Below are 24,179 nucleotides of genomic sequence, written 5' to 3' on the forward strand. Positions count from 1 at the left end.
CAAACTCTTCTCCAAATACGCCAACTCCAACTGCCTGTTAGACAACTGCCCACCTGCCATCATCAAATCCACCCCCCCCCCCAATTCAAAGCCGAACTCTTCAATTGGGTCACACTATGCCTGTCCACTGGTCTCTTCCCGACTGAACTCGGACACATCCTCGTATCCCCCCGCCTCAAAAACAACAAAGAACCCATCTCCTCCACTGCCAACTATAGACCCATCGCTAACATACCACTCTTCCAGAAACTCATAGAAGGCCTCATTAACCATGACCTCACGAACTACCTTGAAAAGTTCAACATCCTTCACGATTCTCAATCCGGCTTCCGCTCAAACCACAGCACAGAAACGGTAATAGCCGCTCTAACCAATTACCTCCTCCACCTATTCTCACTGGGCAAAAGCGCCCTCATACTCCAATTCGACCTAAGCAGTGCTTTCGACCTGGTCGACCACGACATCATGCTCCGCTGCCTCGACTCCATCGGCATCTCCGGCCAAGTACTTAACTGGTTCTCAAGCTTCCTAACCAACTGCACATATCAGGTCCACAGCAACAGAACCTTCTCCCATCAATGGCGTAACTCCTGCGGAGTCCCACAAGGCTCCCCACTATCCCCCTCCCTTTTCAACATTTACTTGGCCCCTCTAGCACAGATACTAGCCGACCTAAACCTTAAATCATTCATATACGCCGATGACATCACCATTATCATCCCCCTAACTTCATTCACTCAACAGACGGAACAACTCACCTCCTCTATCCTCACCAAGCTAGAACAATGGACCTCACAATTTAAACTAAAATTAAACACAGAAAAAACCAAAATCTTCCTGGCAAGCCCTACCCATAAAATAACAAACACTTTCCTGAAACTGAACGGCCTAGAATACCCCATCAACCCCACCATAAAAATACTCGGAGTCATCCTAGATAGAAGCTTGACCTTCGAAGCCCACACCAGTGCCAAGGTCAAAAAATGCTTCTGTTCCCTCTGGAAACTTCGCACCATCAAACACCACTTCGACCACCTCTCCTTCCGTTTACTGGTCCAATCACTAATCCTAAGCATACTGGACTACTGTAATATCATATACCTGGGAGCCTATAAAAACACCATCAGACGTCTTAGAATAGTACAAAATGCCGCTGTCCGCCTCATTTTCGGCCTCAAAAAATATGACCACGTCAGCCCCTACTACACCAAACTCCACTGGCTGCTGGTGGAGGCAAGAATCTTCTTCAAATTCGCCTGCCTCTGCTTCAAAACCTTAGCAGGCTCTTCTCCAACTGCACCTCGAAATTGCAGGCCCCTCTTGTACTCGAAATACCTACTTGTTTTCTTTTCCCTCCCCGAAGGGCTGCCTCTACAAAAAATTCCTCGACCGATCCCTAGCATTCCAAGCGGGCAAATGGAACAAATGCCTCTCCACTCTCATCTCCAATTCCCCCCCCTATCAAACTTTCAGGAAATTAACTAAAACCTACCTTTTTGACAAATTCCTCTGAATGCTCTCCTCTCCTCCCTCCTCCTCCTCTGACCTTGACCCTCCCCAGACTCTTTACCGCCGTATGTAACACTTCTATTTGTAACTCTGCTGTATGTAACTCATAGCAAACATAACTACTCCAAATATATTACCTACCTGCAAAAATTAACTTCTCCGTAAATGTATCGTCTAAAATGTAAATTTAACTTGATTGAAAAATGCATAGTCTAAAATGTTAATGTAACATTAACGAAATTGTATCTTCGCTGTAATTGTACAGTCTCTTCTTCTGTTAACCGCATAGAACTTCCATGGTAATGCGGTATACAAGAATAAAGTTATTATTATTATTATTAAATGCGACGTCCAAATATGTCCATAGTTTTCCCCTCTCTCCCAGGAGGAACTGTGGCATAGACCTTAGAAGGATGGGATCTCTTCAAGGAGAATTCAACAAGCAGGGATTGATGAGAAAGCTGCGAGTTGTTAAAAGCCTTTGTGATGCACAGTTTTATACCTCGAGCCCAACTTGCCTGGAACTGCTGGTATGGAAAAAGGAGTCTCCATGCATCGAGCAAAAGTCTGATTTAAAAGCTTATGAAGAGGAAGCTTGAGACTCTCAGCCGGAGGCTGAGGGAGACACATGACTTCTAGATTTTCCTTAGAATATTTGGAGCCAGTATCAAATTTCACATTCAAAATCAGAGCCATCTGTCGCAAGAAAGAAGAAAAGGATAGCTGATCTGGTAAGGCTTGGTCTCGAGAAGGACTCGAGGACATCGAGGCAGCTTGTGTCGAAGAAGCTTCGGCATGGAAAAAAGCATCGAAGGAACCTGGTGACTTGGATGAGGCAACTGAGACCGGAACATCCTCGAGGTCTGGCATCGGAGACCTCGACCGAGGAGTTGGCGATCTGGTCGAGGTCTGAGTAGAACGAGTCTTCGAGAAAGAGGGAATATCCTGCGAAGAACGATGCCTGGAAGAATGCCTCGATGAAGGCTTCGAACGATGATGAGAGCTGTGTCTAGAACCAGATCTCGAGGATCGAGGAGACTTCGCCTCGGAGACACAAGGAGCCGATGCTATCGTGTGAATAGGGCTAGAGGCTGTAGAGCAAAGCTCCAGAGGCTTGGAAGAAGAACCTCGATGCACTCGCAAAGACTGTGCTCCTTGCTGAGAGTTTGAGGATTCTCATCGAGGCACTTGAAAAGCATCTACTCCTTGCATTTCGTGCCTGGATGGCAGACCATACACTCACAGAGACTCTGCTCCCTGCGAAGAGTGTGAAGGTCCTGGCTGGGACATAGGAGGTGGCTCGACCTCACAGGAGCCTGCTAAATGCCCAGGCAGGATAATAGAAAGCAGTTTAGGACCCATAATGATAAGGTACTGAAGAAACTGCTTCTCTAAGATGGTCTGGAAAGAAGCCGTCAAGGTGGATCCCACCTCTGAAACCGGCCCACCTACCTTGGCTGGAGGTTCCTTCAAGGTAGTGTGAGAGTGCTTCGACTTAGTAGTCTTGGACACTTTAATCACCACTGGTGGAACCGACTGCTGAGCTATCTGACCTGAGGAAACAGGGGAAGATACAGCAGGTGGCGTCGAAGCAAGAGCCGCTGCAAACGATGAAGGTTTGATGAGGCTCGAGGTGGAAGCAGGAGGCGCTGAAGGAGCATCAATGGAAGTCGAGGACGAAGATGCCTTCGAAGTCGAGGGATCAGATGGAGACTCCATGTCGAAGAGCTTATCCACCAAAATGCAACGACGCTTGAAAGCTCAAGGTTGAAATGTTAGGCAGGGCAGGCACGAGGTTGGACGATGTTTTGGCCCAAGGCACTTGAGGCAGCGTCTGTGAGGGTCCGTAAGGGAAATCGTGCACCGACACTTGCTTCACTTCTTAACTCTTGTAGCAGGCCGGGACATAGGCCGAAAAATAGCCGCCGCAAAGTCGAAGCACATGGGCTGCGGCCTAGTGGCCTGTCCCGGAGAACGAGCGGAAGATGAAAAAAATCTTTATTTATTTTATTTTTTTAAACAAATGAAAACAGCGATTTGTGACGTAAAAAACACAAACCGCGGTCAAAGAGAAGGCAAAAGTGAACGAAGTTAAACGCAGAGAGTCAAAGACGGACCTCTCGGCTCCGCGGAAAACTAAGAACTGAGAAGATGCGCCCTGTGTACTGGGTGGGAAGGCACTCGCGCATGCGCGGTGTGGGCGACTTGAAACTTCTAGTTTCTTCAAGCAAGTCTGCTTGTGAGACGTCCGCATCGAGGCTCCATCAGATGAAATCACCCACATGTAAGAATATCTGCCTGCTTGTCCTGGGATAATATAATGCTATAAGCAGAGCTTGATTGCTTGTATTAAGCAAGCAAGAAAGCTCTGAAAGTCGTTACCATCTCCAGCTGGTCAGTCCTATTCAAGATGAGATGTTGAGGGGTGGGGGAGTGGCCTGGTGGTTAGAGCTGCTGCAGCCCCCAGCGCTATTCCTCGTGACCCTGGGCAAGTCACATAACCCTCTATTGCCCCAGTTAGATGGTGAGCCCTCCAGAATAGATAAGGAAGTTACTTTGAGCACCTGAATTATTATTCAATGTAAATTGCTTAGGATATAAGCAGGATATAAATAAATAATAATAATTCCCGCTTTGCAGTGGTGAGGTGTTCACATCACAGACATAACCATAGCTAACAGTAACACACTCTTAAGGGTTTTTACTAAGCTTGACTAAAAAGTGGCCTGCGCTATTATTAGAATATGGAGGTTTCCATGGATTGAGGCTACATTTTAGTGTGGCTCTAAAATGCTTTTTTCTTATTAATGGCTGCACGTTAATGTTGAAATTTGCAAAGAACAGAATAGGGGAGATCTAAGATAGTGGATGCCTAACAGCGGCGTTCCGACTGCTCATACATTTTCTTCACTATGAGTTCCACGGTAGAAAAAATAATTTTATTTTCTATTTTGTGATTACAGTATGTCAGATTTGAAATATGTATCCTGCCAGAGCTGGTGTTAGACATTAAGTGTGAACTAGGACCTAAAAGAGAGGGAAAGTCTTTTTTATTTATTTTGTAGCCGGCGTGGGGTTGGAGAGGTTGCATCCCTATACTTCTACTAAGATTAACCCCCTCCATTTGCTGGCGCGCAACATGGGTTTTGGTGCCGGCGCTTGAGCCGACGCTCACAGAAGTCCTGTGAGTATCAGAACCGCCACCAGCGCTGGGGCCCACACTGCGTGTCAGCAAAGGATGGGGCAAGTATCTTAATAAAAAAAATCTGGCCCATGATTTAGCCTGCGTTATAGATTTCGGACCCTTATGTGATTTGAGTTTGACACCCCTGCCTAGAGGAAAGGAGGGGCAAGGGAGATATGATTCAGATGTTCAAGTACTTGAAAGGAATTAACGTAGATCAAAACCTTTTCAAGAGGAAGGAAAATAAGTACAGTCAAACCTCGGTTTGCGAGTGTTTTGCAAGACGAGCAAAACATTCTCGCAAAACGTGTCTCGCAAACCGAGTGTTGACTCGATTTGCGAGCACCCCCCGATAACTGGCATCGCTCCCCCCCACTCGCAAAGGGCCCCCTCCTGCTCGAATCGGCACCCCCCATGAGAACAGAAACACCCCCCCCGCCCGACCAACTTTAACTCACCCCCCCCTTTGGCACCGGCACGCAGCCCACAAGAGCCGGTGCCGCTTGAAGATCTTCTTCCCAATCTCTGCCGGCTTTGAGCATGCATCTGCGCATGCTCAAGCCCTTCTAATTCTCCCTCTCGCCGAGAGCGAGAGGGAGAATTAGAAGGGCTTGAGCATGCGCAGATGCATGCTCAAAGCCGGCAGAGACTGGGAAGAAGAAGATCTTCAAGCGGCACCGGCACCAGCACTTGTGGGCTGCGTGCCAGTGCCAAAGGGGGGGTGAGTTAAAGTTGGTCGGGCGGGGGGTTCCTGTTCTCGCGGGGGGGGGGTGCCGATTTGAGCAGGGGGGGCCTTTGCGAGCGGGGGGGAGCGGTTCTCGTGCCGTTGCCAGATGGGGAGGTGAGTTAAAGTTGGGCGGGCGGGGGGTGCCTGTTCTCACGGGGGGTGCCGGATCACGCGGGGGGGGGGGACTTTGCGATCGGGGGGGGGCAACGCCCTGGCCTCGGGGGGGGGGGGAACGTATCAAAGTGAGTTTCCATTATTTCATATGGGGAAACTCGCTTTGATAAACGAGCATTTTGGATTACGAGCATGCTCCTGGAACGGATTATGCTCGTAATCCAAGGTATCACTGTACTTGAAAGGTATTAATGTTGAACAAAATCTTTTCAAGAAAAAGGAAAATAGTAAAATCAGAGGGCATAATTTGAGGCTGAGGGGTGGGACTAAAGAGCAATGTAAGAAAATGAAGATGAAATTGTAATTCAAAACCCTAGTTGCCATCAGAGAATTCTGATACAAATGGTGCCCAAACTTGTCCATGGTCCTGCCCTCTCTTCCAGGAGGGACAGTGGCATAAACCTTGGAAGAGTTGTTCCGTTTCAGCGAGGACTCAATGAGAAAGGATTGATGTGATAATTGAGACTTCTCGAAGCCCTTGGTAACGGGATTCCAGTTTGCTTGGTACAACAGGAATGGAATAAGGGGTTTCAAGGTTCCTCTTGAAAGTTTGAGAAAAAAGTCTAATAATGGGTATTTTAAGAGACTCCGCAGGAGGTCGAGACAATCCCATTTCTTAAGAACATAAGAAGTTGCCTCCGCTGGGGCAGACCAGAGGTCCATCCTGCCCAGCGGTCCGCTCCCGCTCCCGCTCAGGATTGTATTTGGAATCGGAGCCCAAATTAATCTTGAGTTCCTTACTCATCTGACGTAGAAAAGAAGAGAAAGATATCTGTTCTAAAGTAGGCTGATCTGGAGGGGAAGGTGACCTCGAAGAGCAGAAAACAAGGGCGAAGCTTTCCTGGAGTACTCACACCTGAGTCCAGAATATGCCGGTGTAGACAACTCACTGGGAGATGAATGCCTCGCAGGAGAAGCAGTTGAAGGTGGCATCCTCGACTTTGGAGTAGAAACCCTCGAATGACCTCAATGTATCGAGAGACGAGGCATGTCTCGAGAAGAAGATCTGTGCCTCGATGAATGCCTCGTTGAATGCTTCGAAGGATGCCTCTACTGATGTGAAGAACTGTGCCTCGATCCAGGCAGGTCTCGTTGAGAAGAAATTCAAGGAGTCTTTGCCCTATGCCTCAGGAAGGGCGATGTCTTATGCGAGGAATGAGGGCTGGAGATCGAGACACCACAAGAGATTGAACTCCTGGTGTCGAGGCATCTCGAGGCACTGACAAGGACTCAGCTCCTTGGATAGTGTGCTTATGCTCCAGACAAGACACTCGCAAAGAATCGACTCCTTACATACAGAGTGTGGAATCCTCTCAAGGCACTCCCAAGGACTCGACTCCTTGTTTAGAGTGAGAAGATTGAACTTGAGATGCAGCCAAGGACTCGACTCCTTGCGATATTGCTGAGTGCTCAGACTGGACTGCAGGAAGCACAGTAGAGGCAGGAACAAGTTTGGCAAGAATATTGCCCTGCTGACGATCCAAAATGGTCTGGATCAGAGACTCCAAGCGGGACTCCGAGATTGGAAGATCCAGTACGGTCAATGTAGGAATAGTCTCCGGAGAAGGGGAGGAAGAATGGCCCTTCAACTTGGAGACATGCTTCTTGAGTAGCTTGATAACTACTGCTGGCACCTGACCTGAGGCATCTCGTCAAGAGAAGACTTAGCAGATTTACTCAGATAAGGACGCTCCGAACGAGGCAGGCTTAATCAATGAGGTTGAGGACGAGGCAGAAGGCGGATTCCCGGTAAGAGACTTGACCATATGGGAGGTCGAGGTCGAGACCGGGGCAAGTGGATCCATACATAGAAACATAGAAATAGACGGCAGATAAGGGCCAAGGCCCATCCAGTCTGCCCACCCTAATTACCCTCCCCTACTTTTCTCTGTGAAGAGATCCCACGTGACGATCCCAATCAGGCACACTGCTACCATCAAAAAATTTCTCCACCTGAATTCGACGACGCTTGCGGCCTCAAGGTTGAAGGGTAGCACAGCAAGTACACGACTCCGGACGATGGTCAGGTCCCAAACACTGAATACACCATTTATGTGGGTCAGTGAGGGAGATCGCGCGCTGGCAACGGCTACATTTCTTGAAGCCTGTGGCCGGGTTGGACATAGACGGAAAGATGGCTTCAGCAAAATCGAAACCCACCAGCAGAGGCTGCAAAGAAGGCCCTGCTGTGACAGAAAAAAGAAAATTAAAGTCTTTAGTTTTTTTGGGTTTTTTTTAGAAAAGAAAACGCACAAAAACACAGCGACCCTGAAAAATAACAAAACACGAGCCGCTGTGAGAAAAGGCACGAAGTTTAGAACTGAGTCTAGCGCTGAGTGTCCAAAACAAGACTTCTCGGCTCCACGGAAAACTGAGAACTGAGGAGATGCTCGCCCTTGCGTGGGCGGGAGGGAACTTGCGCATGCGCGGTATGGCAGTCGCGAACTTTTTAAGTTGTGCAAGCAAATCAGCTTGCAAAGCTGTCCGCATCGAGGCTCTGTGGATGATATCACCCACATGTTGAGAAAAGGCTGCCTGCTTGTCCTGGGATAAAAGATACTGAACATGGGGAAAGGATAGTGACAGAGACTTTGAGGGGAGACACTGCATAGGATGGATAGAGACACCCAGAAAAGATAAATGCTGGACACAGAAGAAATGTCAAAAGAACAGGAGACACTGAAGAAAAGCAGAACAGAGACACTAGGACAAAACCAATATTCAGACAACAAAGATAGAAGAAAAGTAATTTTTTTGAATCTATTAGTTGGAAATGTGAATCCTCCCCCACCTCCCGGTCTACACTACCTTGGGAGCAATGGTGTTCTAGGGGACCCAGCTCAATCTTTCCTAGTGTGGGGTTGTTTGTAGATGCCATTACAACTGTTACATGCACCTATTATGTGAATAAATACAGGGGTTTAGTGTATTCTCCTTTGTAGCACTAGGGTTAGTTTACAACAGAAAAATGCAGTTGCTCCAGAACACAGCACCTGTTCTTGCATATATAGAATGAAGAACTGTATTGTATTCGTAGTTCTCTGAAGGGGTGCAGGGCTTATCTAAATTAGTCACACCCGTTTGCAGTCAATTCTGGTGTGGCTTCTTGCCAAAAATGATCCATCTCCAGCCCATCTCGCATTTAAGAAGCAGATGCCACCTGCTTGCCAGGGCTATCTAATGTACAGAGGCAGGTTATAGCGAATCTTTCCAAACAATAGCTATCGTGTTTGACACTGGCAATATGGAAGGCATCATGAGGGCTCAGCTCAAATAGCAGAAGCCCAATAAATTCCAGAAAAAGTATGAACAAATTCTCACAATCTTCCCTCTGACCCTTGAAAGAGACAGGACTCCTTCCCTATAGGCTTCAGCTTGGTCACTGTTGCTCATAGTCATAACAGATGAGTTGCAGACATTTTTCACTTGGTCATGTTTCTAGGACTGGTATCTGTTGCAGTTAAATTATTACAAGCCACTCTTTAATTCTGTGATTTCTAGATCTTTCCTTTATTGCCACGCTTCATCTAACTTCCCTCTTCTTAAGAACATAAGAACATAAGAAGTTGCCTCCGCTGAGGCAGACCAGAGGTCCATCTCGCCCAGCGGTCCGCTCCCGCGGCGGCCCATCAGGCCCATTGCCTGAGCAATGGTCCCAGACTATCCCTATAACCTACCGCTACTCTTATCTGTACCCCTCAATTCTTTTATCCTCTAGGAACCTATCCAAACCTTCTTTGAAGCCTTGTAACGTGCTCCGGCCTATCACAGCCTCCGGAAGCGCGTTCCATGTGTCCACCACCCTCTGGGTGAAAAAGAACTTTCTGGCATTTGTTTTAAACCTGTCTCCTTTTAATTTTTCTGAGTGCCCCCTTGTACTTGTGGTTCCCCGTAATCTGAAAAATCTGTCCCTGTCTACCTTTTCTATACCCTTCAGGATCTTGAAGGTTTCTATCATGTCTCCTCTAAGTCTCCGCTTTTCCAGGGAGAACAGCCCCAGCTTTTTCAGTCTGTCAGTATATGAGAGGTTTTCCATACCTCTTATCAGTTTAGTTGCTCTTCTCTGGACTCCCTCAAGTACCGCCATGTCCTTAAACTATGTATGCCCCATGTATTGTAGGTACTAGGCTCCCCTCTTTTTATGATACTATGTAGCCCAATGTTCTTCAACCTTTTGACACCTATGCACAGATGGAAATAAAATAATTATTTTGTGGACCAGCAGTTGAAAAACACTGGGCTAAGTCGTGGGCCTATCTTTCCCCCAGACCCCCACCCCTTTAATAGTAATAATTTTAACACCATTTTCCCATTCATTTTTCATATATACGCACACAATATAATCGTATTAACAACACATAATGGTTAACCACAAAATTAAACTACACAAAGCACACTGTATGCTTCTCAACATTCATTCCAACCAGAAAACAGATAACACCTATGGAAATACAGGACCACAGACTAAAAGAACTAATATATACAAACAAAACTGTAAGAGATAAGACTCTGCATGCAGTACAACCCCAGAGAAATAGAAAGCAAAGCATTTATTCCTGAACAGTGCAAAATATAGACAGTAGATAAAAATTCCCCAAACTGACACCCTTGAACCCCTCCATTAAAACCATTTCCCTTACCTTTGACAGTGCAAAATATAGACGGCAGATAAAAATTCCCCACTGACACCCTTGAACCCCTCCATTAAAACCATTTCCCTTACCTTTGACAGTGCAAAATATAGACGGCAGATAAAATTCCCCAAACTGACACCCTTGAACCCCTCCATTAAAACCATTTCCCTTACCTTTGACAGTGCAAAATATAGACGGCAGATAAAATTCCCCAAACTGACACCCTTGAACCCCTCCATTAAAACCATTTCCCTTACCTTTGACAGTGCAAAATATAGACGGCAGATAAAATTCCCCAAACTGACACCCTTGAACCCCTCCATTAAAACCATTTCCCTTACCTTTGACAGTGCAAAATATAGACGGCAGATTAAAATTCCCCAAACTGACACCCTTGAACCCCTCCATTAAAACCATTTCCCTTACCTTTGACAGTGCAAAATATAGACGGCAGATAAAAATTCCCCAAACTGATACCCTTGAACCCCTCCATTAAAACCATTTCCCTTACCTTTGACAGTGCAAAATATAGACGGCAGATAAAATTCCCCAAACTGACACCCTTGAACCCCTCCATTAAAACCATTTCCCTTACCTTTGACAGTGCAAAATATAGACGGCAGATAAAATTCCCCAAACTGACACCCTTGAAGCCCTCCATTAAAACCATTTCCCTTACCTTTGACAGTGCAAAATATAGACGGCAGATAAAATTCCCCAAACTGACACCCTTGAACCCCTCCATTAAAACCATTTCCCTTACCTTTGACAGTGCAAAATATAGACGGCAGATAAAAATTCCCCAAACTGACACCCTTGAACCCCTCCATTAAAACCATTTCCCTTACCTTTGACAGTGCAAAATATAGACGGCAGATAAAATTCCCCAAACTGACACCCTTGAACCCCTCCATTAAAACCATTTCCCTTACCTTTGACAGTGCAAAATATAGACGGCAGATAAAAATTCCCCAAACTGACACCCTTGAACCCCTCCATTAAAACCATTTCCCTTACCTTTGACAGTGCAAAATATAGACGGCAGATAAAATTCCCCAAACTGACACCCTTGAACCCCTCCATTAAAACCATTTCCCTTACCTTTGACAGTGCAAAATATAGACGGCAGATAAAATTCCCCAAACTGACACCCTTGAACCCCTCCATTAAAACCATTTCCCTTACCTTTGACAGTGCAAAATATAGACGGCAGATTAAAATTCCCCAAACTGACACCCTTGAACCCCTCCATTAAAACCATTTCCCTTACCTTTGACAGTGCAAAATATAGACGGCAGATAAAAATTCCCCAAACTGATACCCTTGAACCCCTCCATTAAAACCATTTCCCTTACCTTTGACAGTGCAAAATATAGACGGCAGATAAAATTCCCCAAACTGACACCCTTGAACCCCTCCATTAAAACCATTTCCCTTACCTTTGACAGTGCAAAATATAGACGGCAGATAAAATTCCCCAAACTGACACCCTTGAACCCCTCCATTAAAACCATTTCCCTTACCTTTGACAGTGCAAAATATAGACGGCAGATAAAATTCCCCAAACTGACACCCTTGAACCCCTCCATTAAAACCATTTCCCTTACCTTTGACAGTGCAAAATATAGACGGCAGATAAAAATTCCCCAAACTGACACCCTTGAACCCCTCCATTAAAACCATTTCCCTTACCTTTGACAGTGCAAAATATAGACGGCAGATAAAATTCCCCAAACTGACACCCTTGAACCCCTCCATTAAAACCATTTCCCTTACCTTTGACAGTGCAAAATATAGACGGCAGATAAAATTCCCCAAACTGACACCCTTGAACCCCTCCATTAAAACCATTTCCCTTACCTTTGACAGTGCAAAATATAGACGGCAGATTAAAATTCCCCAAACTGACACCCTTGAACCCCTCCATTAAAACCATTTCCCTTACCTTTGACAGTGCAAAATATAGACGGCAGATAAAAATTCCCCAAACTGATACCCTTGAACCCCTCCATTAAAACCATTTCCCTTACCTTTGACAGTGCAAAATATAGACGGCAGATAAAATTCCCCAAACTGACACCCTTGAACCCCTCCATTAAAACCATTTCCCTTACCTTTGACAGTGCAAAATATAGACGGCAGATAAAATTCCCCAAACTGACACCCTTGAACCCCTCCATTAAAACCATTTCCCTTACCTTTGACAGTGCAAAATATAGACGGCAGATTAAAATTCCCCAAACTGACACCCTTGAACCCCTCCATTAAAACCATTTCCCTTACCTTTGACAGTGCAAAATATAGACGGCAGATAAAAATTCCCCAAACTGATACCCTTGAACCCCTCCATTAAAACCATTTCCCTTACCTTTGACAGTGCAAAATATAGACGGCAGATAAAATTCCCCAAACTGACACCCTTGAACCCCTCCATTAAAACCATTTCCCTTACCTTTGACAGTGCAAAATATAGACGGCAGATAAAATTCCCCAAACTGACACCCTTGAACCCCTCCATTAAAACCATTTCCCTTACCTTTGACAGTGCAAAATATAGACGGCAGATAAAATTCCCCAAACTGACACCCTTGAACCCCTCCATTAAAACCATTTCCCTTACCTTTGACAGTGCAAAATATAGACGGCAGATAAAATTCCCCAAACTGACACCCTTGAAGCCCTCCATTAAAACCATTTCCCTTACCTTTGACAGTGCAAAATATAGACGGCAGATAAAATTCCCCAAACTGACACCCTTGAAGCCCTCCATTAAAACCATTTCCCTTACCTTTGACAGTGCAAAATATAGACGGCAGATAAAATTCCCCAAACTGACACCCTTGAACCCCTCCATTAAAACCATTTCCCTTACCTTTGACAGTGCAAAATATAGACGGCAGATAAAATTCCCCAAACTGACACCCTTGAACCCCTCCATTAAAACCATTTCCCTTACCTTTGACAGTGCAAAATATAGACGGCAGATAAAATTCCCCAAACTGACACCCTTGAAGCCCTCCATTAAAACCATTTCCCTTACCTTTGACAGTGCAAAATATAGACGGCAGATAAAAATTCCCCAAACTGACACCCTTGAACCCCTCCATTAAAACCATTTCCCTTACCTTTGACAGTGCAAAATATAGACGGCAGATAAAATTCCCCAAAGTGACACCCTTGAACCCCTCCATTAAAACCATTTCCCTTACCTTTGACAGTGCAAAATATAGACGGCAGATAAAAATTCCCCAAACTGACACCCTTGAACCCCTCCATTAAAACCATTTCCCTTACCTTTGACAGTGCAAAATATAGACGGCAGAAAAAATTCCCCAAACTGACACCCTTGAACCCCTCCATTAAAACCATTTCCCTTACCTTTGACAGTGCAAAATATAGACGGCAGATAAAAATTCCCCAAACTGACACCCTTGAACCCCTCCATTAAAACCATTTCCCTTACCTTTGACAGTGCAAAATATAGACGGCAGATAAAAATTCCCCAAACTGACACCCTTGAACCCCTCCATTAAAACCATTTCCCTTACCTTTGACAGTGCAAAATATAGACGGCAGATAAAATTCCCCAAACTGACACCCTTGAAGCCCTCCATTAAAACCATTTCCCTTACCTTTGACAGTGCAAAATATAGACGGCAGATAAAAATTCCCCAAACTGACACCCTTGAACCCCTCCATTAAAACCATTTCCCTTACCTTTGACAGTGCAAAATATAGACGGCAGATAAAAATTCCCCAAACTGACACCCTTGAACCCCTCCATTAAAACCATTTCCCTTACCTTTGACAGTGCAAAATATAGACGGCAGATAAAATTCCCCAAACTGACACCCTTGAACCCCTCCATTAAAACCATTTCCCTTACCTTTGACAGTGCAAAATATAGACGGCAGATAAAAATTCCCCAAACTGACACCCTTGAACCCCTCCATTAAAACCATTTCCCTTACCTTTGACAGTGCAAAATATAGACGGCAGATAAAAATTCCCCAAACTGACACCCTTGAACCCCTCCATTAAAACCATTTCCCTTACCTTTGACAGTGCAAAATATAGACGGCAGATAAAATTCCCCAAACTGACACCCTTGAAGCCCTCCATTAAAACCATTTCCCTTACCTTTGACAGTGCAAAATATAGACGGCAGATAAAAATTCCCCAAACTGACACCCTTGAACCCCTCCATTAAAACCATTTCCCTTACCTTTGACAGTGCAAAATATAGACGGCAGATAAAAATTCCCCAAACTGACACCCTTGAACCCCTCCATTAAAACCATTTCCCTTACCTTTGACAGTGCAAAATATAGACGGCAGATAAAATTCCCCAAACTGACACCCTTGAACCCCTCCATTAAAACCATTTCCCTTACCTTTGACAGTGCAAAATATAGACGGCAGATAAAATTCCCCAAACTGACACCCTTGAAGCCCTCCATTAAAACCATTTCCCTTACCTTTGACAGTGCAAAATATAGACGGCAGATAAAATTCCCCAAACTGACACCCTTGAAGCCCTCCATTAAAACCATTTCCCTTACCTTTGACAGTGCAAAATATAGACGGCAGATAAAATTCCCCAAACTGACACCCTTGAAGCCCTCCATTAAAACCATTTCCCTTACCTTTGACAGTGCAAAATATAGACGGCAGATAAAAATTCCCCAAACTGACACCCTTGAACCCCTCCATTAAAACCATTTCCCTTACCTTTGACAGTGCAAAATATAGACGGCAGATAAAAATTCCCCAAACTGACACCCTTGAACCCCTCCATTAAAACCATTTCCCTTACCTTTGACAGTGCAAAATATAGACGGCAGATAAAAATTCCCCAAACTGACACCCTTGAACCCCTCCATTAAAACCATTTCCCTTACCTTTGACAGTGCAAAATATAGACGGCAGATAAAATTCCCCAAACTGACACCCTTGAACCCCTCCATTAAAACCATTTCCCTTACCTTTGACAGTGCAAAATATAGACGGCAGATAAAAATTCCCCAAACTGACACCCTTGAACCCCTCCATTAAAACCATTTCCCTTACCTTTGACAGTGCAAAATATAGACGGCAGATAAAAATTCCCCAAACTGACACCCTTGAACCCCTCCATTAAAACCATTTCCCTTACCTTTGACAGTGCAAAATATAGACGGCAGATAAAATTCCCCAAACTGACACCCTTGAACCCCTCCATTAAAACCATTTCCCTTACCTTTGACAGTGCAAAATATAGACGGCAGATAAAAATTCCCCAAACTGACACCCTTGAAGCCCTCCATTAAAACCATTTCCCTTACCTTTGACAGTGCAAAATATAGACGGCAGATAAAATTCCCCAAACTGACACCCTTGAAGCCCTCCATTAAAACCATTTCCCTTACCTTTGACAGTGCAAAATATAGACGGCAGATAAAATTCCCCAAACTGACACCCTTGAACCCCTCCATTAAAACCATTTCCCTTACCTTTGACAGTGCAAAATATAGACGGCAGATAAAATTCCCCAAACTGACACCCTTGAAGCCCTCCATTAAAACCATTTCCCTTACCTTTGACAGTGCAAAATATAGACGGCAGATAAAATTCCCCAAACTGACACCCTTGAAGCCCTCCATTAAAACCATTTCCCTTACCTTTGACAGTGCAAAATATAGACGGCAGATAAAATTCCCCAAACTGACACCCTTAAAGCCCTCCATTAAAACCATTTCCCTTACCTTTGACAGTGCAAAATATAGACGGCAGATAAAATTCCCCAAACTGACACCCTTGAAGCCCTCCATTAAAACCATTTCCCTTACCTTTGTTGTCTCCCTTCCCTCGTGCCTTAACTTCTGCCCGTTTTACGCCGGCTCCGCTTCACCTCAGTGGCCAAAAGGGCGGGAAGCGGCTCCTCGTGCGTCTAGCGCGTGCCATCGAAGTACGTTGCGACGTCAGCGAGAAGACTTCCGGTTCTCTGAGGAGCCTCTGCCCGCGGCAGTGAGGAAGAGGGAGCTGGTCCGAAGACGTTGCTGTAGCCCACGGTATTGTAGCTCTGCTTATTGTACTTGCGTCTGTTCTCCTTCTGGGCGGACGGGATATCAGTGGCGTAGCTGCTAGTGAGCTCGGTGGGCACAGGCCCACACTGTCTGGCCCTCAATTCCCTCACCGCATTGAGGAGGAGCAGCAGCCGCTGGGAGACTTGGAAATCTCCTCAAATTTGATGTGGATTGCAATGTTAAAACAAAATATAAATCGCATGCTTGTATGGTTGAAAATGTGAATTTTCAGCCCCCCCCCCCTTCCTTAGGGTTACCTGACAGTCACCAGAAACAAAAAGTGAAGTTTTAATTAATTTTATTAAGCAAACAATTGGTAATGCAGTGGTCCAAACTAAAGAATGACACGGTGACAAAATTCATCACCGTTCCCGTCCCCAAAGATAACCGCAGGAAACCATCTTCATGTCATTCTTTAAAGAGAGAGGAAAGAATCAGAGTATGAATGGCCACAACCACTGACCCTCAAGCTTTGCTTTGAAGAATGCTGGTGTAGAAGGACTGAGGTTGAAACAGACACTACAGAATGACAGTCTCTGGTATCCAGATATTGTGATGTCATAATGCCTCATTCCACCAGTGCCTAAGAGCCAACCTCATCAGTGATGTCACAATGGCTTCATTATCCTTGGCTCACATAAGAATCAGAGTATGAATGGCCACAACCACTGACCCTCAAGCTTTGCTTTGAAGAATGCTGGTGTAGAAGGACTGAGGTTGAAATAGACACTAGAAAATGACATGGGATTATTTCCCGCGGTTATCGCAAATGCACTCTCCCCAGCAAATAACACACTAGTCATCCCCTTGAACCTCATTTACCAAAAATATCCAAACTCCTAAATAAGCATCTCCCTTAGGTAACCATTTAACCTTCTCCTAAAAAAGCATCTCCCTTAGGTATCCACTTAACTGATTCCTTCAAAGTTAGGTATCTTTCTTCAGTTGTCTATATTGTTTTCCCCACTGAACCTTGTAACTACTTGAACCCTGTCAAGTTATTCTATCGCTAAATCCAGATATCTTATACTTGTATTTCTATACCACAACATGTAATTTACTTAAATCGTTGTAATGTAATTCTCTCGGTAATGTCCTGATCTCTTTTAACTGTAATCCGCTTAGATAAAATCTCCAAATCAAAAAACCAAAACAGTACACTGTTCCACATCTGGCGCAACCTAACTTCTAAAAACAACTCCGCCCCCTTCCCCCTCCCATCTCCAAATGACCTAGCCAAATTCTTCAATGAGAAGATCACTACCATAAAGAGTTCGTTCCCCTCAGCTATCTCCTACAACTCTCTTTCCCCGAAAGACTCTGACCCTATCCTGCCGACAGATCTTGGACTACATTCGAATTTGTATCCGAGACCCAGATCTCCAAACTCTGCCTGAAACTTAAATCCTGCAAGTCTATCCTAGATCCTTTCCCATCCTACCTTTACGAAAACATCCCTGCGCAGGCCATCTCTTCCCTTACAAACCTTATAAATAAAGTTTTACTATCTGGCCTATTCTCCTCCGAAATGGGACACATTGCCTTATCCCCTCTTCTGAAAAAAGCCGATCTCGACCCTTCCTCACCATTGAACTACCGCCCCATAGCAAACATCCCTCTTTTAACAAAACTTCTAGAGACCATAGTCGCTACTCAGCTCTCCTCCTACCTAGAGAGATTCTCCATTCTCCAACATTACCAATACGGATTTAGGCCCAATGTCAGCACCGAGTCCCTCCTAGTTTCCCTAATCTCAAAGTTGCAACAACTACACGCACGGAAAAAATTTGCTGTTCTCCTACAGTTTGATCTCTCCGCGGCCTTCAACATCTTACACCATGACATACTAATCTACCAACTTTCAGAGATAGGAATAGACTCCTTTGTTCTAAACTGGTTCTCAAACTTCCTCCGCGCTCGTTCCTATATTTTCAACACAAACGGCTCCAAATCTGCTTCATGGACACCATCCTGTGGTGTCCCCCAGGGCTCCCCCCTATCCCCTATTCTCTTCAATGTGTATATGACCTCCCTGAAGCTCCTCAAACTATCCCCCCTTGAAACAATCTACACATATGCAGACGATATCCTTATCCTCCTCGAAACAGATTCAAACCTTACAAACCTCCAAGAGAACATCTCTTCATGCATAACGAGACTTCACACCTGGTCCCTCACTGTACAGATGAAACTAAATGAATCAAAAACAAAATTACTCTGGCTCGGCCCAAAACTAGCACACCTGCCCACCCTCTTCACTCTACCTACAGGCCCTGCTCTGCACCTTGAATTCTCTAGCAAAGTCCTCGGCATCACCATCGACTCCTCCCTTTCCCTCAACGATCACCTGAACTCCTTGGCAAAATCTTGTTACTTCAGCCTCCACATGCTGAGGAAAGTTAGATCCTATTTTCACCAAAAACATTTCACCGTCCTTGTACAATCCATCATCCTGTCCAAACTCGATTATTGTAATGCCATTTACTTGTGCCTAACAAAAAAAAGTCTCCGCAGACTCCAGCTTATCCAGAATACTGCGGCCAAGCTGATTTTTGCTAAACGCAAATCCGATCACGTCTCCCCACTACTTACCAATCTTCACTGGCTCCCAGTACTTTCCAGAATTCATTTCAAATGTTCCTGCCTAGCCTTCAAGATCATTCACGGCATCCTTCCGCCACTAATCCCTCTATCCTTCCTCGCCCAGACGCTTGCCACCACCAGATCAGCCCACAGACATAAACTATCCTTCCCCTCTCTACACGGCATCCTCCATGCAGGTAAACTGGGAAAATCCCTCCTCTCCAAAATCACGGGCCTTTGGAACAATCTCACTGTCCCGCTGCGGAACCTGGGTTCCCTCCAACTATTCCGAAAGCAACTGAAAACCTGGCTTTTCCCTAGCATATAACTTTCACTCCTGTTCTACATCCCCTCTTTAATATGCTTTGTAAACCCTTCTCCCCTCTCTTCTTTTTTAAGCTTTGTAAACCGTGTCGAGCTCCACTTCGTGAAGATGATGCGGTATATAAACTTAAGGCTTAGTTTAGTTTAGTTTAGAACCGCAAGGCACAGGCGGAATAGAAATCACAAATGTAATGTAATGTAATGTTATCCGCAGGGACGGGGACGGTGATGAATTTTGTCACCGTGTCATTTTCTAGTCCAAACGACCAAACCCTTTCCTTTTATATGAAAAAAAAGTTACAGAAGTTCAAACCTGTAATTATTCCAGCTGCTTATGGGACCCATGACATGAAAAATCAGCCATTCTCAATGTTTTGGTTGTGAAACTTTAATCAGCTTTCTCTCCAAATAGTCACATATCAATACCCTCTGAGACCCTTCTCATCTGTTCAAAATTTGATGTGAATCGAACACAAAACCCCAAAGTCATGATTGCTTGTTTGTATTTGTGAAATAGGTGGATCCCTTAACTATACCACTGTTGTGATTCTTGTGACCCCTATCCCCTCCCCCAGATACCAAACCAACAAGTTGTTAGTGGTATATGTGAATCTCAAAAGAGGCTGACCTTGACAGAACCTTTATATCCTTCCCAACAGACCCTGAAAATCCAATATGGATCACACGGACAATCCCAAAGTTACCAGGCAGTATAATCACACACACTAGCACATTAATAGGGCCAATAAAAAAAAAGATTAGTATTTACTTCCACCTATTTTGTAAGCAATAAGGACCTGATTCTGTAAAAAAAACAAACCACCTATTGTTAGACACCTATACTGGCACGCCTAGCCGATCAAAGTTTCCAACTCAATTTTTTAATTGGTTTACTTGACACTGTTAATTGAACAGCGCCAGTAAAAAACCAATAAAAAAAATAAAGAAATGTTCTGGTAGGCGCTTGACGGGGTAGGTGCAATGTAGGCATTTGCACTGAGGCACCTATTTGTAAAGTAGACATGGCTAGGGATGGTGTTTGGGCATGGATTGCATTAGGCTCCAGTATTTTAGGCCAAGGTGCGATTCTATAAACGGTGCCTAACTTTGGATGACATGCAATAGGTGCTGTTTTCACAGGTACTTACTGATTTACTTGGGACCTGGGTTGGCCACTGTTGGAAACAAGATGTTGGGCTGGATGGACCTTTGCTGTGTCCCAGTATGGAAGATACTATACATAGGGTGTACACAGTCATTTCCTGTTACCAGCAGCTGCAGAAAAGAAACATCTATGGTACTCTACTCCTCTGCCCACCAACCCAGCCAGCTGATTAATCGTTCCTCTTAACTGTATTCATTACATCCTGTTTGTCTGTTTAGATTGTAAGTTCTTTTGAGCAGGAACTGTTTCTTCTTATTTGTGTCTCTACAGTGCTGTGTGCATCTGGTACACTATTGAAATAATTAATAGTAGTAGTATCAGTCTGTCCCATCAGTCGATTCCTTAGGTATAGATAATTGCACAAATGGGGAGGATTCAGCATCCTGAGACTACCACTAGGGATACCATTTTGAAGCCCTACCAGATGCCCCCTGGACCACCAGTGAGTTGGCAGGTAGATAGTAGTCACTGCTGCAGCCCAGGAGCATCAGGTCGTTGCTTTGAGTGGCTCGATGCTCCTGGATAGTAAAATAATTTTACATGCTTTTATGGCTCTTAATGTCACATGCAGTATATCACTGCAAAATCGCATTAGGACATTTGGATAGTAATGAGATGCAAAATATGTATTGCATATTTTGCATCTCATTACTTCCTTAGATATCTCTGTGCTGTTTTTACAATAGCGGTATTAGGGCTGTTTAAGTCACGTTAAGGGTCAATTAACACAACTTGCAGCCCTGACGTTGCTTGATGAATTCCCCCTAAATCATCTGTGGTTCCAGCAGTCTGCGATAATATCAACCTAGGACGGCTGCTTTCTTCTTCATCCTATAATTTTCTATTCTGAGATGTCTGACATGGAAGACATGGACCTTCATTTTAAACCTTTAACATTTCCAAGATCTAAGGCCTGAAAGTGAAAGGTGCAATATCTGAAATCATACGTCAGGTTGTTTTTTGTTTTTGTTTTTTGTAACTCTCTCTTTGCTTTTTTCCTTATTCACCAATTGTCTCTTTTATTTATTCAGTTCGACATCTGTACGTCTGGTTGTGGTTTATTTCCTGTGGACCCTGCAGGGAAGTCCTTCCTCATGCCAGGTAAGAGCTAGAGAATAAAAGCTGTATTTTGTCTTCTGTGAAAAATTATTGAAAGAACATGGCACTGCGGAGATGTTCCCTAATTGCTATCAATTTATATATGTAGATGAGAATGTTGTATAGGTTGAAACCGATGCTGCAGGACTATGACTTTCATACTGTAGTGCAGGTGCTAATTTTAAGTAAGGTGGATTATTGTAAAGCATATATTTGGGGGTTGTGAAGGTAAAGATAAATGAGTTGCAGTTACATTTGAATTCTGCAGCACAGTTGATTACTGGTGCGTTGAAAATTAGAGAATGACACGGGAACAAATTTTTCCCCATCCCCGTGGGAACTCATTTTCCCATCCCCGTGAGTTTCTTTTCTTGGCCCTGGCCCATTCCTGCAAACTCCGTCTTCATCTTCACAAGCATCAAACACTTTAAAATCATAAGTGTTCGAGACTTTTGCAGTTAAGGCAGAGCTTACAGGAATGGGACAAGGACAGCGACAAAACTCACAGAGATAGGAAAATTGAGTTCCTGCGGGGACGGGGAAAAATTTGTCCCGGGGTCATTCTCTATCGAGAATAGCTCATATAACACCGATTCTTAAATGACTCCATTGGTCACTTTTTCAGCAAGTATTGTCAGGTAGAGTACCATGTTTCTCCTGTTGTATTGCAGGAATGGTTTGAAATCTATCACCCTCGAAGAACTTTGGGATCTCAAACAAGCATGCAGTTAAATTCTAACAAGAGTAGGTCAGTTGTACATTCAAGGATTGAATATGCTATGGTGTCAGTGGGAGGGGTGAAGCTTCGGAACATTCTGGCTGGAACCTCGCTGTTATGTGCTTTCAGATTAGACTTTAAGAAACTATTAAAAATAGCCCCATTTGTCAATGCATTTATGTGATGGGATTTGACTGAGGTTGAGAGATGAGGCTTATGGTGGGTCAAGGATTTGGTTTGTGTACTCTGATGTTATTCTTAAGTTATGTAGGATTTGCTTTTATAACTGTCTCATAAGAACTTAAGAACTGTCGCTGCTGGGTCAGAGCAGTGGTCCATCGTGCCCAGCAGTCCGCTCAAGCGGCGGCCCCCAGCTCAAAGACCAGTGCTCTAAATGAGTCCAGCCTCGCCTGCGTACGTTCCAGTTTAGCAGGAACTTGTCCAACTTTGTCTTGAATCCCTGGAGGGTGTTTTCCCCTATAACAGTCTCTATTGTGAAATTTCTATGCATTTTTCTCACATGAACTGCATAGGTTAAATGTGGTATATAAACTTTTTAAATAAATCAAATTTCTAGTTTCCTTTGAACACATCGATTTATAGAACACACACACAGTTGGCGATGACTGTGGATTTTAAAGCCGGGCTGTTTCCAGTGACCCTCATTGAATATCTGGTTTAGTTTTGGCTGGTTCAAACTTTTAGCCAGTTAAATCAATTTTCAGCACTGGCTAGCTAAGTAATAGCAGCCAGAGATAGAACTGCAGTTTGCACGGCCTTATTTGACTGCTAAACTTAAAATTGGTGGCTATCGTGCGATATAGCCGGCCAGGTTTTAGACGCTAACCCAGTGTATCGCAAACTGTGTGCTGCAGTGAGATTCTGGGTGTGCTGCGAGACGCCGGCGAGGAGGAGAGGCGCCAGCACCGGCTGATTGCTTACAGGACGTGCCTCTCTCCAACAACAAAGATGCACCCACCTGCTAGAAAAGCTATGTTGCCTCCATGTTATGTCTACACTGTAAACGCTGCAATTTAATCCACCCGGTCTATACTGTAAATGCTGTAGAGTCTGTATTTCTCACCAAAGTTTGTCCTACCCATACTATAAATCAGGGATCTCAAAGTCCCTCCTTGAGGGCCGCAAACCAGTCGGGTTTTCAGGATTTCCTCAATGAATATGCATTGAAAGCAGTGCATGCACATAGATCTCATGCATATTCATTGCGGAAATCCTAAAAACCCGACTGGATTGCGGCCCTCAAGGAGGGACTTTGAGACCCCTGCTATAAATGTACCCTTGTAACCCGTTTTGGGTTCCTTTGGGAAGACAGGCTAAATAAATGACATTCAGTGGAGATATCCGTCTCTCTCCTGCTGAATAGTAACGGTTAGCCAGTCAAGTGCTATTTAAGTGGACAGGAGTCGCTCCTGACAAGTTAAATAATGCTGATCAACTATATACTTCAGTTCTTTTCTCCATGTTTAGCATTAAGAAATTGTCCAATGATTTCTACCTCTGATAATGGCATTTATTTACTTGACATTAGGGTATAAAGAGATGACCTTTGCCCTGCTTTTGAGCTTTCTGCACATCTTTTATGAAGGTTGTTACTAGACTGAAATCTACATTATTTACCCTGCTATTAAAATAACATTGAAAACCTGCTCCAGACACAGCCTGGTGCAAGCTGTTCTTCAGGTCTCCTGCATGTCTTGCACATTCCAGTGTGAGAACTACCTTGGGTCTATAAAATACTGAGCAGAGGAACGGGTAGACATGAATCACCTGTTTTCGCATTCCAAAAATAGAAGAAGTAGAGGGATACAATTAATCTACTAAGTAGTAAATTTAAAACAAATAAAATAAAATATTCTTCACTCGATGTGCAATTAAACCCTGGAATTGGTTGCCAGAGAATGTGATAAAAGCAGTTAGTATAGCAGGGTTTAGAAAAGATTTGGACAAGTTCCTGAAAGAAAAGTCCTGGGATGAGTA

At 44.3% G+C, this 24,179-nt stretch overlaps 1 protein-coding gene across 2 annotated transcripts in view; it reads left to right on the plus strand.

Moving 5' to 3' along the window:
• The window catches only part of ADAMTSL5 (ADAMTS like 5), a 155,669-nt gene that overhangs the window by 27,618 nt on the left and 103,872 nt on the right, over positions 1–24,179 (plus strand). For both annotated transcript variants that reach the window (XM_033920325.1, XM_033920324.1), the window contains exon 2: positions 21,397–21,466. In XM_033920325.1, the coding sequence (XP_033776216.1) occupies positions 21,397–21,466 (70 nt within the window). The remainder of the gene's footprint in view (positions 1–21,396; positions 21,467–24,179) is intronic.

This window comes from Geotrypetes seraphini, chromosome 14 (genome assembly GCF_902459505.1).
Source record: "Geotrypetes seraphini chromosome 14, aGeoSer1.1, whole genome shotgun sequence".
Classification (NCBI taxonomy): domain Eukaryota; kingdom Metazoa; phylum Chordata; class Amphibia; order Gymnophiona; family Dermophiidae; genus Geotrypetes; species Geotrypetes seraphini.